This window comes from Octodon degus, unplaced genomic scaffold, assembly GCF_000260255.1.
Source record: "Octodon degus isolate 3935 unplaced genomic scaffold, OctDeg1.0 scaffold00005, whole genome shotgun sequence".
NCBI lineage: Eukaryota > Metazoa > Chordata > Mammalia > Rodentia > Octodontidae > Octodon > Octodon degus.
In genome coordinates this window covers 10,226,091-10,242,695 of record NW_004524581.1, presented here as the reverse complement: position 1 = coordinate 10,242,695, position 16,605 = coordinate 10,226,091, and the positions used below count along the sequence as shown (strand labels likewise).

At 55.4% G+C, this 16,605-nt stretch overlaps 1 protein-coding gene across 1 annotated transcript in view; it reads right to left on the bottom strand.

Moving 5' to 3' along the window:
• Adamts14 (ADAM metallopeptidase with thrombospondin type 1 motif 14) overlaps positions 1-16,605 on the bottom strand; it is a 70,212-nt gene that overhangs the window by 6,709 nt on the left and 46,898 nt on the right. Inside the window, exons 7-18 of the mRNA XM_023723300.1 lie at positions 15,729-15,834; positions 14,417-14,560; positions 13,388-13,520; positions 11,814-11,927; positions 10,301-10,449; positions 7,945-8,120; positions 6,425-6,558; positions 6,063-6,186; positions 5,562-5,642; positions 2,759-2,922; positions 1,210-1,378; positions 828-960 (exon numbers count right to left, since the gene is read on the bottom strand). Coding sequence (XP_023579068.1) covers positions 828-960; positions 1,210-1,378; positions 2,759-2,922; positions 5,562-5,642; positions 6,063-6,186; positions 6,425-6,558; positions 7,945-8,120; positions 10,301-10,449; positions 11,814-11,927; positions 13,388-13,520; positions 14,417-14,560; positions 15,729-15,834 — 1,627 coding nt within the window. The remainder of the gene's footprint in view (positions 1-827; positions 961-1,209; positions 1,379-2,758; positions 2,923-5,561; positions 5,643-6,062; positions 6,187-6,424; positions 6,559-7,944; positions 8,121-10,300; positions 10,450-11,813; positions 11,928-13,387; positions 13,521-14,416; positions 14,561-15,728; positions 15,835-16,605) is intronic.

The following is a 16,605-nucleotide window of genomic DNA, read 5'->3' as shown; positions in this document are numbered from 1 at the left end:
ACCCCCACGCTAGCCTCATCCCTGGCAGCACCGGGGGTGGCCTACAAGCATTTTAACAGCCCAGCAACTTCCAACTGCCAAACCAAGTCCTTCTCCACCTGTTTCCTAAGACCTTGGGGAATCTCTGAGAAATTTTTACAAAGCCAACCTCTTCCTTTACAAAAAGACAACTCCAAGACTTGGAGAAGCTCCCCTGGGATCTCAGGCGGTCAGCCCTGCATGCAGGCTCTGTGGTCATGTCTGTGGGGTTAGTCTGAGTGGCAGGGTAAAGGTATAGCACAGGGGGTAGATATGAAGCTGTGCTGGGCACAGGAGGGGCTGGACACCACAGCCCAGGCTGGGTGCAGCAGGCCAGCAGCCTCTAGTGTGGCCACCAGCCCCCACGTGCACTCTGGCTCTGACCTGGAGTCTATCCCAAGGCATCGCTCTCACTTCTCCCCGAAGGTCCCTCCAAATAACCCCAGAACATGACCTTGTGCTCAGAGGAGCCTGTGTCCTCAGCTGGGGAATCCCAAGTGGGAACTGGCAGGCCAAGTGTCCTTAGAGGACAGCATCTCAGCTTAGGGACTGGGGTCAGCAAGCACAGAATCCACGTGTATGTTTGAGCATCACTAGGGGAAAACCATGTCTGGGAGAGTCCTCCTTCATCTAGGAGTGGAAATTAATGACCCAGAAGCCCCAGAGGGCATAGCTGGGCAGGAGAGTGGGTGCTGCCTGGGCCGGTCCCACGGAAACCTGGCTCTGGGCTGGGCTGGGCTGGGAAGGTGAGCAGCGCCTACTCCTGGTCAGGACAGTGGGAGGCAGGGGCCAGGCTCCCAAGCGCTCACCCAGGCTGGGGGCAGGGGTGCTGGTTGCAGCGCCGGCGGATGGGCTTGGGCCTCTTCCGGGGGTCGCACAGGTGCTGCTGTACCATGTGGTGGTCCCGTCTGCGCCGGCAGCCATACTTGGTGAACTGGATACCTGTGAAGGGTGGGCTGCTGTCTGGGTCCTTCTGGAGAACCTGGGGGTGGGGGGCAAGCCCACCTCTTTGGTGCCTTTGCGCCCCCTCCTGCCCAAGGCACTTTCTGCCTGCCTTCATCAGGTCTGCTCCCTGGGGCAGCTGCCTGTCCCCACTGGGCTAGCCCTCATGGGAAGAGGCCTCCCTCCCCGCAGCTCCACTCCTCCCCAGAGGCCCACTGCTGCCCCACTGGGCAATGGGAGAGCAGGCACCTCCTCCGCAGGCCTTGGTGCAGGGGGCCCAGCTCTTGAGCGCCCACTCGTAGGTGTCGGTGTCCTCCAGGAGCACATTGTTGCTCCCGATGAGGGGCAGCAGGTCCTCGTGGATGACGTACTTGTAGGCCAGGACACCTCGAGGGCTACCCTCAGCTGGGGGCAGCACCTGAGAGGAGATGGGGAGCAGGTGGCATGGGAGCAAAAAGAGCAGCAGGGTGGGGACGGGGCCAAGAGAAGGATGTGGGTTCAGGATGGGGCAGGGCAGAGCCAAGTATGGCTGGGGATTGGGGAGGCTGCGGCCACACAACAAGGTCCTGCTGCCCAAACTCAATACTGCTGCGTGCCAGGAAGAGCAGCCGGCCGGCCGCAGGTCTATAAGGGCCTTTCCCTCCCATCGACCTGTGCCCGAATGAGGACAAGACCCACGCCCCTGGGTCTTTTGCTCTCTCCCTGACTTTGGACAGTGTCAAGAAATACAGCAGACAGCAGACCCTTGTCAGATACATGAGCTGCAACTATTTTCTCCAACCTTGTGGTCTTCCCACTTCTTAAGGAATGATTTGACACACTTTTTCCATTCTGATTGCCTATGCGTTTGGTAGTATATCTAAGAATCTGAGTCTTAAAGATTTACCCCTCTGTTTCCTTCTAAGAGTTCTATGGTCTCAGCTCTTCCACATAGGCCTGTCATCTGACTGGAGTCACCATTTATATGGGCTGGGAGGTGGGGCTCCAGCTTCTTTCTTCTGCATGTGACTATCCAGTTGTCTCAGTACCACTGGTGGAGACTCTCCACCTCCCTGAATGACCCTGGTGCCCTTGTTGAAAATCAGTGGGGCCCAGATATACAGGCAGTCAATAAATAGAAGATGAATAGAAAAACGCATGTTGGGAGGCAGAGGGAGATGGCTCAGTGGAATAAGCACTTGCCTGGCAAGCACTAGGGCCTGAGTTCAATCCCCAGTTCCGTAAAAAAAAAAAAAAAAAAAAAAAAAAGCACATGTTGAGTGGAATTAAAACGCTGATACAATGGTCTCAGAGCCCACCCTATAGGACTTTCCTGACTGGTGAGGGCAACAGCAAGAACCAAGCCTGTCCAAGGTGTCCATGGTGCCAACCAGAACTGAAGGCACATGGACAGAGTTCTCTCAAGCTGGTCTGATGGCCACCCAACCCGCTCCCTCAGCTGGGGCCCAGCTGAGGAAGCAGGTGTGGAAGAAATAGGTCCTGGGCAGGACAATGGTCCTATCCCGTTCTTAGAAGGTTGGCACTGCCAGATGGCACCTCCACGTCAGCTGCCTTAAAGCCTTGAGCAAGCCCCCTTAGGACTCAGGTTCTGACCATGCCATGATGCGTGCTGAGGCTAGAGGACGCCCGGCGACCTGGGGAACTACCCTGAGCCCTACCTGATGCCTGCCCCAGGCCCATTTCCCACCCCGTGTGAAGGAAGGCAGACTTCCTGCATGCAGCCCCCCTGGGTCTCACAGAGGAGATGGCCTCAAGGGACAAGAGGCAAGCAGGGGCCACTGCCAGGAACAAGGCTCACCAGGACAGCAATGGCTTCTGGCAGGGGCCCGCTGGTCCTGAGGCTGTCCTTGGCATCTTCCACCTCATGCTCCCACTCCAGGCCCAGCGCGGTGAAGGTCCCACTCAAGGCTTCCCTGCCCTTGGGGTTGAGGATGAAGCTGCCGGTGACCTGGTTCTTCACCGCTGGTTGGGAAGAGGGGCACACAGATTTCTACTTCCTAGCAGAGGGACTCAGAATATGACGGCAAAGGCCTCCCCCAAGTGCCCCTCCAGGCTCTGCTGTCTGCCTGCCTTCTGCCTGAATCCTTCCCACCAGAGAGGCCCACACAATGCCTGCTGCACACCCTTGTCCTGCCTCTGGACCCCGGTGTCCGCCACTGCTCCGGCACTCACTGCCTCTGTCTTCCTATTTCCATCTATGGTTACAGCTCCACGTAATCTCCTTTAGAAGCCCTGCTTTGACTGCCCCACCCTCAGGGCTGCTCCCTCCTGGAGCTTCCACAGCAAGATATAGAGGTGGCAAGCTCAGGCTCTAGAGCTACAGACATCATGGGAAGTGACTTAGGTGTCCTCATGCTGCCTCAGTTTTCCTAACTGTAAAATGGGATAACTATGTCCTTCATAAGCCATCACGAGGCTTAATTTGGCCATGATAAAGTGTGGCTCCAGCTTGAACAGCGCTGTGGCTTTCACTGCCAAGGCTGTCACCACCCTGCGCCTCTGCAGAAAGCACAGACTCCAGCAGACACACACACGCAAGCATGCATCACACACATTCACACTCACACTCCACACACATGCACCTCACACGGCCCCGGCCAACACCAGCCTCCAGCTCCCAGCCACTCCGCTCCCGCTCCTTGCAGGCTGCCCACCTAGTCCCACCCCACCTGCCCCTGTCCTGGCAGCCCTTCTCTGACTGCCATAGGAAACAGCTCTTGGCCCATAAGGAATGTTCCCCATCGATGGTGACCAAAGACCTAGGCTGCTAGAGGTGGAGCAGGCTGGAGGGCTGTTGTTAACCTTCAGGAACCATCCCAGGGAGACAGCAGCAAAAGCCGCAGCCGAGTAGCGCCAGCTCCCCACAATCCGGCAGGCGCAGCAGGCAGGAATGATCTGAACTAACATCTTGCAAATGCATGCTCACGGTAGCAGAAGGCCAGGGTGGGACACAGGAGTCCTGGACCCGGGCTGGCTCTGCCCAGATCTGCAAAGGCGAATTCAAGCACACAAACGCCTGAACTAATGGCAGGCCTCAGTTTCCACTTGAGCCCACTGCCCGTGTACATCCAGTCCTTCGCAGCGCCTCCCAGAGCCGGTTAGCAATCAATCAGAGTTGTTATAAGGAGAGACACCTTACAGGGCAAGCTACATCCTCCTGAGGGCCTATTGATAATCATCTAAAATACAACTGTCAGCATTTTTGCGTTTGCCAAGACAGGTCATGCCTTGTGTTGGTGTTTATGACGGGCAGGTGCCACAGTAGTGTGACTTAGTGGACATGACCAGTCAGTGGGGACCATGCCAAGGTTAATGTGCAGCCCACAGGCCTTTTGGGAGGGACCTGAACACAGATCCACAGGGGAGAGCCCAGCTACTGCAGAAGCAGCCTGCTGCCCACAGCCCACCAGGCCCTGCTCCAAACCATGCTCAAGGGTTTATAATTGAGATAAAATCCACCACATGCAATTCACCCTGTCACGGTGTGAAATTCAGTGATGCTCCAGCACATTCAGCCACCATCATTGTGCAATTCCAGAACTTTTTCATCACTCCCAAAGAAACCCAACACCCATTCGCAGTCACCCCATCTCCTCCCCCAACTCCTGACACCCCTGATTCCAATGTATGTCTCTGAATTTGCTTCTTTTGCCAATTTGCTTTCAGCAAAAACAAGACAATAAAAATAGCTCCCACGTCCTGTTAATATTCTTATAATGGGAATTTTTATTTAATTAATTTTAGGGTTCTAATTTTTAATGTGTCTTTGCCCCATAGCTATTTATAAGCATAAATCCATCCCTGGATGAAGGGAGTTTAAGTAGCATCAAAATGAGAGTAATTGAGAGACCTAGCTGGTGGTCTATAGAAATGGGCCTCAGCACCTGCCAGTACTGCACACTACGCTGCAATGCTCCCCTCCACAGCAACTTCACCGTTCTTTCACCGAGAGACTAGCAGTGCGTGTGTGCGTGCGTGCGTGCATACGTGCATGCACGTGTGTGTTTCAGTACAGGGGATTGAACCTGGGACTTTCACTCTGGCTGCACCACTAGTCTATTTTTGTCTTGACATAGGGTCTTGCTAAGTTGCCCAAGCTGGGCTCCGAACAGGCAGTCTTCCTGCCTGAGGCTTGTCCATGTGATGTGGGCCAAAGGAACATCAGAAAAGGACGCTACTGTTGAGGACCACAAGACAGACAGCAGGTGAGTAACCCCTACTTATAGCCTGCTGGAGACATGGCTCTGCCGTGCTCACCACCAGAACTGACAGCAGTACTAACCCCACGCAGCCCAGGCCGGCCAGCTCCCAACAGATCCACCAGCTGACAACATCTGTATGGGTCCACACAGGCAGCTCATAGATCCAGCAACTAGTTTACGACACTACATGCTGGGGTGGTGAGTCACGCAGCAACAACTGACCCGTGCACACTGGGACAGACTTCCCTTCACAAGCATCTCAGTGCGTGAGAAATCTGAACGTGGCTGCCCATGGGGAAGAAACTGCCCTGAGGCATGGAGGTGGGGGCTGGTCACTAGGCCTCCTTTTGGACCTCCATTCAGTGTGCCTGGAACCCTGCCCTGGACACCCGCACTCACCGATGCGCTGGGGGGCCTTCTCCAGCGTCTCAATCTGGATGTGTCTGGCACCCGCTGGTATCTGCACCAGTTTGAGAGCAGCTGCCACACAGGAGGATGCAGTCAACAGGGAATACCCTGAGCAGGGCCCTGCCCAGCACCCCACCCCCAAGGCCCAGGACCGTCTCATCAGCATGGAAGCCCTCTGCTGTAAAGGGGAGGGGCCACCACAGGCCCACGGAGTGCACACTGCGCACGCATCACTCTGGTTCGCAGCTGCCTGGCCCTCTTCTCTCACCTCTGCACCTTCCCCTCCTTGCCCCTCTGACCTTCTCCCTCCCTCTTTCTTCTCACACCTAAGCTACTGTAGGGATGTAGGTAAAATGGGCCATGTGGATCCAGTCTTTCTCAGAGTCACCAACCCTACAGTGAGACAGGTTCCAGGATCCCTTAGCCCTGCCAGAACCATGGTCTGGATCAAGGGGAGAGGCCACCGAGGGTCACCTCACCCATGCTGCTCACCTGCTTTCTTGGAGGCTTTGCCCAGGGTCCCCTTCACGGTCCTGCAGTGGGAGTTGTCACCACCACAGACGCCACACTTGTCCTCTGCCTTCATGGACCCCATCTCCTTGTCACAGCCGAAGGGCTGAGGCAGAGGCGAGGTGAGTGGGAGCAGCCAGGCTTTCATCCTTGTCCCCAGCCCTGACTAGAGGGGAACCCTGGCCCCAAAGGCCTCCCAAGACAGGGCCCTCCCCAAATCTACCACGTGACCTGGTGTCCACACCTGCTGTCTCCTCTCTAGTACTGTACAGAGCCTCAGGGGCTTCCCAAGCACAGCAGCTGTGGCCACGCTATCTCCTATGGAGCACGAGGACAGCACCCACCACACACTCGCCACGGGCACAGACACTGTGCGGGTCCCGGTAGCTGCAGCGTGTCCCGTCGTGGACCACCTGGTTCATGTACACCACCTCGCCTGTGTCTGCCGACTGACAGACCAGCTCACACTTCTCGGCATCTGTGGGCAGAGGGACCACAGTGAGCCCCCACTCGGCTGACAGACCGCAGGCGGCCCCGAGTGACATTGGTGCTCAGCCTAGCTAAGGAGCTCTGGAGGTGGTGTGGGGCAGAAAGGGGTGCGCACTTTGTGGAGCTCGGACTCAAGACTCCCTGTGAGGGGTGTGACCTGGGACAGGTGATCTCATCTTCTTTATTATCGTTATCTCTGATCAGAAAAATGCCACAGCATGGTTACTGAGAAAAAGCAAGCAACAAAAGCATAAGAATCACAGCAAGCCAATCCTTAGTGTTCACGGTGTGCTCGCTTCACACGCCCTTGATACCCAACTCTAAAGGCGTCTCATGAATTGGCTCACGTAAGCCTCTCAACACCTCAGTGAGGCAAGTTCTAGCCTGACAGGAGAAACCAAGGACCAGGAGATCACAAGCCTGCTTCTGGTGGCATGGCAAGCAGCTCCGCAGGACTCCAGCCTGCGCAGTCCAGTGTGAGTGGCAGACCCCTAGCACGATTCACCGGGCACGCCCAGAGCAGCCTGGTGGTGCATCTGAGCATGTTCACACACCTCAGACGGTGTGAACAGAGGCAGAATGCCAGCCTGGATTTGGGTCGTGACGGAGCTGCAGTGAGGCGGGGAAAGGTCCCTCCCTGTCCTGACAGTGAAATATTCTCCTATCTGGGTTGCTGGTGTCCTAAAAAGGAGATTCCAGAGGACATGTAAACAATTGCTGTGCTTCTCAGAGGAGGCAAGCCTGGATTTCAGCTGACTTCCTGGGATTTATCTGTAAGTCCTGGGAGAAGCCCAAAGGGGTTCTGCTGCCTGCCAGGCCTCCCTGCTCCCTCCCCACACCACAGCTGCTGGTTCCAGTTCTGATGAGACCGGAAAGGCTTCCACAGTGAGTCTTCCCTGCAGCCCATTCCTGAGGGCTTAGCAACTCCACCTCCTGGCCCCTGACCTCCCCGGACACCTGGTGACTTCTTGCCTCCAGCTCCCAGGACCCCAGGCTGGAGCTACAATGCCCAAGATAGCTCGGATTTCATGCACAGGAGCCAGATTCCCAGTGGGATCTGGGCCCATGGGGCTGCAATGCTCTGGAGCTCAGGCAGGGGCCTGATGGCACACCTGGGCAGGCAGCAGGAAGAGGCTCCTCAGAATGGGAGGACTCCAAGCAGAAGGAAGAACACTCCCAGCCAGGGGCCCCACAGGGATCCTCAATGACGGCCCAGCCTGAGGTCCCTTCCAGCTTGAGGATCCTAGCGTTCTAAATTCAAACCAGGGAGTGTCCTTTCTGATGCCTTGAAGTCCCTCCACCTGGCCTGCGGGAGCCCCGGAGGGCAGCCTCACATGGCCACACTGGGCACCCAGGACACGGGTGGGATGCTCACCATCACTCGGCTCATAGGGGACCCAGCTGTGCTTGGCATTCTGATGGACGTAGTAGGAGTTGCGTGCGGCACACTGCTGGGCCCGGAAGTCTTCATAGGGTCCAGGACAATCCTCACTGTTGCAGATCTGGTACTCGAAGAAGGGTCCTGAGCATGAGCGGCCTCCATAGGCTGGGCTGGGATGGCACAGAGAGACCTGGTGACTGGGCTGGCTGGGGGCTGAACAGGCTGCTGGCCAATTCCCAAGGCTCCGCCAGCTCACGGGCACAGAGGGAATGCAGTACAGCTGTGGCAGCCAGGGCATCCAGGCCCCCTCACCCTGACTTCAGACAGACACCACTCCTTCCCGTGTGCTTGGCTAAGTGGGACAGCCTGACACGGGGGACGGCTAACCCTCTTCAACAGGGCTGCAAATCAGTCTTGCCTATCTGATTATTCCTTCAGATGTTACAGTCTGGCATGCAGTGGCCACATAATAAATGACACAAGTACTCCTCTTTGCATCCACAACCATTCAGTATAAGAATAAGCTAAGGAGTGGTCCAAGAGGCTTGGGTTTGGAATCAGAAGGAGGGGTAGCCAAGTCCTGGCTGGGCTATGTCTTAATGTTTTCCTTAAAAAGCCAGACTGTAAAACCTCTTACTTTACTTACACCTGATGCATCTTTTTTTTTTTTTTGAGTTTTTATTTTATTTTATGTATTTTTTATGAGCAGAATATATTTATTGAGGGAAAGAAACCTCCTGTCTGAGAAAGGGACAGGAGGGAGGCCCTGAGCGGGTGGTCCCCCCTAGAGAGTTTTTAGTGGGTGTGGGTATAAATGATAAATAACTGCAGAACAAGGGAATTTTAGGACAGTCAAGTCTTTCTGTCTCTTACTTTAAAGGTAGATGTATACCCTTGTATATTAATTAAAATCCACAGAACACCAAGTGTTATCCCCAACATGAACTATGGGCTTTGTATAAGGATGACATTTCAATGTTGATAAGTTACTTTTTCTTTCTTTCTTTTTTTTTTTTTTTTTTTTTTTTTTTTTTTTTTTTTTTTTTTTTTTTTTTTTTTTGGCTGCTCTGCCTGTCCTGGTGCATCTTGAAGAATGATAAGAAAAGACTTTGGCAAGTAATCTGTACTCCTGTCTCTATTCTGCACTCCTTTCTCAGTTAAGCCAGGAGATTCCAAAGTTTTCAAGTGCTAATCAGTACAAACTTTCCAAGATTAATGGCTGCTGCTGGCAGATACCGTGTGGCTTCCGACCTCCGGGCTTAGCATCCCACTGGCTCTGACACCGTGCTCCCCACACTTCGTAAAACCAACAATTACAACAGCAGCTGTCATCTATTAGTGCTCCACCTGGCTGGCCACAGTGCCGGGGCACACACACATTATTTCATTTAAGCCCCATAAAATAAGACAGTTGTCATTACAGGAAAGCTCAGTCAGGGCTGCAATCAAGAGCATAACTGTCAGCCTTGACTGCAAGGTGGTTTGGCAAAGCGAGCGCCACCATCAATTCCTATCACCCGGACTTTTGTTTCTTCACCAAGTGAAAATTACAAGACAGACTCTTGGGCTCCCATTGGTAGCAGGTCAGGCTTTCTGCCTGACCACAGAACAGGCTGCTTCTGTAGGTAGTGAGCATTCCGTCTGCACAGTAAGAATGGCTGCTACCCCTGAGGATGTGACTGTCCTGGGATCTGCCATTCTGCAGTACACATCGCAGTGACCCTGTGCAGGAGGAGTTGGTCCAGGCCCTATCTGTGTGGAGGTCCCCAGGGCCAGCTGCCATGCAAGGCAGCCTCAGCTGTCTGCCACCACCCCAAGCCAGTTCCTTCAGCTGGGGCACACAAGCTCCAAAGCCATGGGCTGCGGAAGGGAATCCTACAGAGGGGACAAGGAGGGACCAATAGTCATCACCCCAGCATGCTGACAATTTGTGTGGGGGCCTTAGGGGCTTTGATACAAGAAAGAGTTCAGTTAATAAAACTAAAGGAAGTTTTGCCCCATGCAGTAGAAGGTAAAGTTGGGGGTCCCATTCAACATTAGTATTTACTCAATTTGTCTGGAGGATCTGGGTTATCTGAGGGCTGGGTAACTGGCAGTCATGGGCCCACCCAGCTTCTGGGCATTTGCACATGAACACGTGAGCATCACTAGCTAAGACACACTCACAGGCATCAGAATCCCACCCAGCATGTGCAGGGGGCATGGTCCGACTTGCCCCAGCTTTGGGTCCTGGCCAACAGAGTACGTGACACATGGGAGACATTTGCTTCTATGCCTTGCCTCACTTTCCATGTCCTTCCAGCCTACTGAGGGGTCCCCTGCCCGGCCCATGCCAGGGAAGCACACTCACGGGGGGTTGTCACAGCTCCGGCTGCGAGATCGCACTCCACCTCCACATGACCGAGAACATGACCCATACTTGGTCCAGGGGCTCCAGCCTCCGTCTTGGCCATAAGTCTGTTCCGGTGACTTCCAGATGCAGTGACCTTTGAAGCACCACTGGGTGGAGCAGAGGGCATGAGGTCACCTTGGGTCACAGCACCACTGGGTGGAGCAGAGGACATGAGGTCACCTTGGGTCACTGTGGAGGAGCCTGCTATGGAGGCTGCTCAAGCAGGCACATAGTGAAGCTGGTGGACACCACAGCAGGCCCAGAGAAAGAGATGCTAAGAGAAAGCCTGGTGTCTGACACAATCCTCCCCTGCCTTGAGCGGAGCAGCCTCAGCCCTGGGGCTCCTCTTCCTGAGCCCTCAAAGGGTACAACATGGACAGCTGCACCCACCCACAGCAGTCGGTGTCTGGTGCACACAGCCCTCCAGGAAGCTCCATCCATCTGTGGGGTACAAATCAGGAGACGCCCAGCAAGGCAGAGCTCAGGTGGCAGAGGGCCGAGGGCAGGCACACCATGCTGGGATTACAGCTGATGTTGAGCAAAATCCCTGCCTCCTGCTTTTTCTCTCTTCCCCTCTCTTTTGGTGCAGTACTTGGGATTGAACCCAGGACCTCTGCCCTGAGCTACAGTCCCAGTCCTTTGTTATTTTTTTTTATTTTTGAGACATGGTCTCACTAGGTTGCTCAAGCTACACTGGAACTTGGGATCTTCCTGCCTCAGCCTCCAGGTGCTGAGACTCAGGCCTGTACCACCACACTCGGCTGCAAAAACTTCTTAACACCTGGCTTCTTCCCAGCTCTCTCACTTGCTCTGATGTGATCCGGTTGCTTCAGAGCCACCTGGAGGGCTAGGGAGGATGCTTGGTCAGGGGGAAGCCGGGTTGGCAGGACTGGAGAAGTCCAAAGAATGGCTCAAGGTGTGACACAGTGGTCAGGGATAGGGCTCAGCTCAGGAACCAGGGCACAGGATCCTTGAAAACACAGCCCTGGCAACCACCATGGACAAGGGAGAAAACAGACCAGGAAGCATGCATGTGAAGGGCCAGGTTGTGTGTGTGTGTGTGTGTGTGTGTGTGTGCGCGCGCGTGTGCACTGTGTGCACATGTACAACAGCCTGGGGACAGGGTCAGGCACAAGCAGGACACCCAGAGTCTTCCCTCCATCTCTTGTCAGCTAATCACTCCTGTGTGGTTCCAGCAAGTCCTGTAACCTGGTCTGTGGCATGGCAGTCACCATTCCTGCCCCACGGGCTCTGACATCATGCTAAGCCGGGCTGACTGCAGAGGCAAAAGCTGAGGCACATGAGGGAGGGGACTGTGAGGCAGGCCATGAGCAGATCAGCCTCATGCCAGTGTTTGTGCACTGTTCCCCTTCACAAACACACATGCAGAGACCCCCAGGGTCCTGCACCCCCACCAGAATGGATGCCCCCCACCCCAGGACAGCGCTGCCACTGCAGATCCTGCCGGTACCTTGCCTGGTTCACACTCCGTTCCATCCAGTGGGGGCCCCTTCTTGGTCTTGCAGAAGTACGGGTTGTCAGGGTGGCTGCACCACAGCTGCTTGCAGGGCTCAAAGGTCCTGAACTGGTGGCAAGGGGAGGGAATCACGGGCTGGACTCTCCATCCCTGACCAGCTGTCCAGGGGCTAAGGGCAGTGATAGAGAGAGGGGAAGGGGGCCAGATATTGGGCCCCAGGGCTCTGAGAAAGCCAGAACCCCACACACCCACAAGCTCCTCTCAGGCTGGAGAGATGGCTCAGTAGAATAAGCGCTTCCCTGGCAAGCGCAACGGCCTGAGTTCAATCCCCAGTTCCGCAAAAAAAAAAAAAAAAAAAGATCATCACAAGCTCCTCTCTACCCCAAGTACTAGTGGTTCCCAGAGCCATCCTCCCTGACCAGGGGACTGAGTCAAGGCCAGTAGAGCCCACAGACCCCTTGTCCTCTCTCCTGGTCTCCCTCCCTACCTCAGCAGAAGCCACTTTGTCATGAGCTGGGACCAGGGTTTGAGACTCTGGCCCATTGTGCTTCAAATCCCTATATACATAAGGGGGTGCAGAGGGGAGCCAAAAGAGTTTGAAGCCCCCCACTGCCCTCTAATGTGGACCCTCAGAGAGGCTGAGGTTGGTCACTAGATGTTCCAGCCTTTGCAGGAGAGCCCCAGTGTCCTCAATAGCTTCTCTCAGCACCCCCAATGCAACATTTGGGCACTAGAACCCCAAACCCTGACCGGGGGCAAAGGGCAGTGATAGAGATGGGGGAGGGTGTGATAGATGCTGGGGCCCAGGGCTCAGAGAAAGCCAGAGCCCCACACATCCACACCCACTTCCACATCCCTGTATTCCACTGAAAAGCAAACTCTGCCAGCCCATATGTCCCAGTGTGGCTGCAGAGCCGGGAAGGTGGCCACACACAGGGGCTTCTTACACCAAACAGGGGCTCCATGGAGGAAAGGGGAGCTATATTCCTTTTGGGGACCATAAAGCACTTGAGTCCTGAAGGCCCACCCCCTCAGGAAGCCCCTCCCCTGCGATGTCCCCTTGCTGAGTCTCAGCCTTCTGATCTCTGGGCTGAGGGTGTTCCCCACCCTGTCCTGCAGGGTGGAGAGAGAGAGTCACTTGTATCTACAGCCTCAGGCATGCGGCTAGAGACACAGAAGTGGCCCCCGACTCCCAGGAGATGATGTGCCCCACAGCAGTGTTACACCTAAATGCCCCCCAACTCTCCTAAGGGTGGGAATTCTGCTCCCCTGGCCCAGTTCCTGGTCTGACACACTGATGGCCTCACAGGTAAACTCCCCAGGGCCAGGCTACCCCATCGGCCACTCAGTGCTCCCTTGGCTACTCACCCCCACCTTTTCCAGAGCAAACCCACCTTCAAGTCTGCACATGGCTGCCCCACCCCCACCACCATGGTGGCACCAAGCTTGTGGGCCCATCCCCAGGGCCACTGGCTGGCCAGGTGAAAAGTGTCTCACAAATGACTAGCCTGGGTCACAGGAGGACAGGGACCTTGTGTCTCAGCTCCACAGAGCCCAGGGACACTCACTGCCAAGCAGGTCTGGTATCCAGTGCCGAAGTCAAAGCGGCACTGCTCATCCATCGAGTAGTCAATCCCAGGCAGCTCTGGGGGCTGGGGCCAGGCGGGATCGAAGGGGTCATCGAGGAGGCAGTCGTAGGACCTGCAGTGGAGACGGGAGGTGAGCCCGCCTGACATGCACCCCCTCCCCAGGGACTAGGGCCTTTGATGAGCCAGGAACCTGCACCCCTTCCCTGAGCAGCAGCATTTCTTCCAGGAAGGACAGGCTGCTCATATCCCCTCACTCGGTTCTTGGTTTCCGCAGTGACAGGGAGGGCTCTGTTTGTAGCTAGGGACAGGAACTAGGGTTAGCAGCTCAATTTGGAGACTATTTACAGGTCAGTTTTGACCATGCTATAAGCAAGCACTCTTAGCCAAGACTAAGAGTTGATTCCTGACGAGTTCAGGACTCATTATTCCCTGCAGGGGAAGCCAACTGCTGTCACAGGGTATGTGGGGCAGGCTGCCCCAGCCAGAGCCTTGGGAGGTCAGTGACTCCATCTCTTCCACCTAACCCGCCAGATCCATGCTAGCCGCTCTCAGGCCTCGAGTTCCTGAGTCTAGCATGTGTCCCGCACCCCACATGTGCTCCTTGGCAGGCACCTTCTCTGGGACCCTGAGGAGAATGAGGTACCCAAGCCCCTGCCTGGTGATCACGACCCACCAGCACGTGCACTGCCTGCAGCGCTGGAAGAATGCAGCCGCCCTCCCAAGCCCAACCTCCAGCAGATTCTTAGGAGCATCTTGAGTGGGGCCAGGAAATCTGTGGTTAGCAGGAATTCTATGCAAATGGTCACCTGGGCACACTGGGACAAACACACCTGTGATGTTATGGGGGTGTTCTAGGCCAAGTGGTGTGAGTGAGGGCTGGAAGGACCACATGAGTCAAGCTAGGCTGGGTGATGATGACTTGAGGGTGGCAGCCAGCTAGGCCACCTCTGTCTAGAATGCCAGGCTGTCTGCTCCCCGTGGCCCTGGCCAAGATCGGAAGTGACTTACGGGAGATAGCGGCTGAGCTCCAGCTTGCTGCAGCGGGACCAATGGAAGCGGTGGAAGGCAGCCTGCACCAGGGGCGCCATGACACTGCCCAGGCTGGTTTCGTCTGCGCAGCCATTCCCCTGCCCATCGTGTTCCATGCCAAGCCTGGGAGGCAGGATAGGTGGGACACAGAAGGGAGCCCCAAGTCATTCTGGGGAATTGCCCTGGGAAGGCTGGCAGGCAGATCTGAGGCAGGAGACCCTGCTCCCTACCATAATCAGAAATTCGGATTCAGTCTGTCCCACATAGCCCCTTGTGTGCCAGACCCTGAGAACCTAGCACAGAGCTCAGCATGGCACAGGCAGCAACCCCGATAAGAGCCTAAATTCAAAACTGCGTTCTTCACAGCTAGCATATAACACCAAAGCCCAGTGGCCCCAATTTCTTAAAAGCTCCCTGGTGGCTGCACCTGGCTTTGACGCCTAGGCAGACACAGGGACATCTGAACTTGACCTCCTCCCTGCACCAAAAGGGGCCTCTACTCCAGGAAGAGTAGACACTGCTGTCCTGCAAACTTCTGGCTCCAGCAATTCCCATGGCAGGGAGGGGACCCAAAGATTTCTCTGGGATCCGCCTCTACATCCATCACCGGGGAAAACTGAGGCAAAAGGAGAGAAGCCACCACTGTTCCTCTGGTGTCCCTCAGCCCCATCCCTATACAGATCTGGGCTTCAGGAGGGCATCCCTGTCCTGACCTCTGTCTCAGCCTCATTCCTAAGGGGCAGGGGTGGGCAGGATAGGTGCTCAAGAATATGGCTGAACAAATGCCTATGCTGTGAACAGCCTCCTGGCCACAGAGCCCACCCGCCAGCCTTGCCAGGTCTGCTGCCAGGGCCTGAGTGAGCCTGTTTACCATGGGCTTGGGCCAGCTCCTCTACAGGAGTGGAACACCGGGTGAGCTGGAGGAGGTCTCAGAGGGGCCTCAGGACAGAAGGAAGCCAGGAATGGAGACCACCCAGACAGTAGGCCCTGCCTGTGACAGGGACACCATCACTGATGTGCTCAAAGCTAGGGCTGCTTCTGGTCTTCATGACACAAAGACCCAGAACTGCCAAGGGCTCTTTGGATGCCTCACCCACAGGTAAGGCCTCTGTCAACCCGCAGATCTGGGACACCGGGCCTCAGGAATAGCCAGCTCTTCTGGGCTATCCTGAGACACTGGGACCAGAGCCAGATCTGGGCAACACCTCTCACCCCAGAACTCCTCAGTGGTCATGATGTAGCCCATGGCCACAGAGCTACGGGCCCCGCCCACCCTCCCAATACCACTTACACATGGCCAGTCTCGTGGGCCACCACAAAAGCCGAGGAGAAGCCATCCTCATGGTTGAGGGCACAGCTTCTCAGGGGGTGGCACATGCCAGTTACAGGTGCATACCCTGCCAAGGAGAGAGAGAGGAAGGTCACCGACAGGTTAGGTGGGACACGCTGAGGTCTGAGCCCAGCCCAGCCACTGCAGGGGACAGCCTAACCCTGTCAGTGCTGGAAGCCTTGGAGGAGAATGACACAAAGTCCTATCCATGCACAGTAGCCCTGGGCCTAGCTGCCCCTGTGCCCTAGGGCTCGATGGCTTCCCTCATGGCCTACAACTTCCCGCACTCTACTGGCTACTCATTCTAGCAAGCGGTGGGATTTCCAGGTAGGATACAAGCCTGGGCACCCTCTCCTTCTACACCACCTTCCTCCTGTCTTATAGTTAGTCAGTCTGTCAGTCAGCAAACAAGTCTAAAATGCTTTCTCTGTGGACGTAGCAGGTGACACTGTGTTGACTACTATGGGGAGCCAGGGACTGTGGCATCCAAGGCTAATCCCAGCTTCCCAGAAGATGGAAGCAATAGGACTGTGTGAATCTGAGAGTTTAAGACCAGTTTCAACAACAAAGAGAGGGACAATCTCACAAACAACAGGAGGAAGGAAGAAATGAAGGAAGGAAAAAAGAAAGGGAGGAAGGAAGGAGGGAGGGAAGGAAGAAGGGAAGGAAGGAGGGAGAGAAGGAAGGAAGAAAAGAAGGAAGGAAGGAGACAGGAAAGGGAAAAGGAAAAAGGGAAGAGAGAGAAAGAAAGGGAAAGAGAAAGAGAAAAAAATTCTTTGGATATAAAGGGGAAAAACAGAGGAATCAGTCCCAAGCTCCTATCCCCACCCCACAAAGC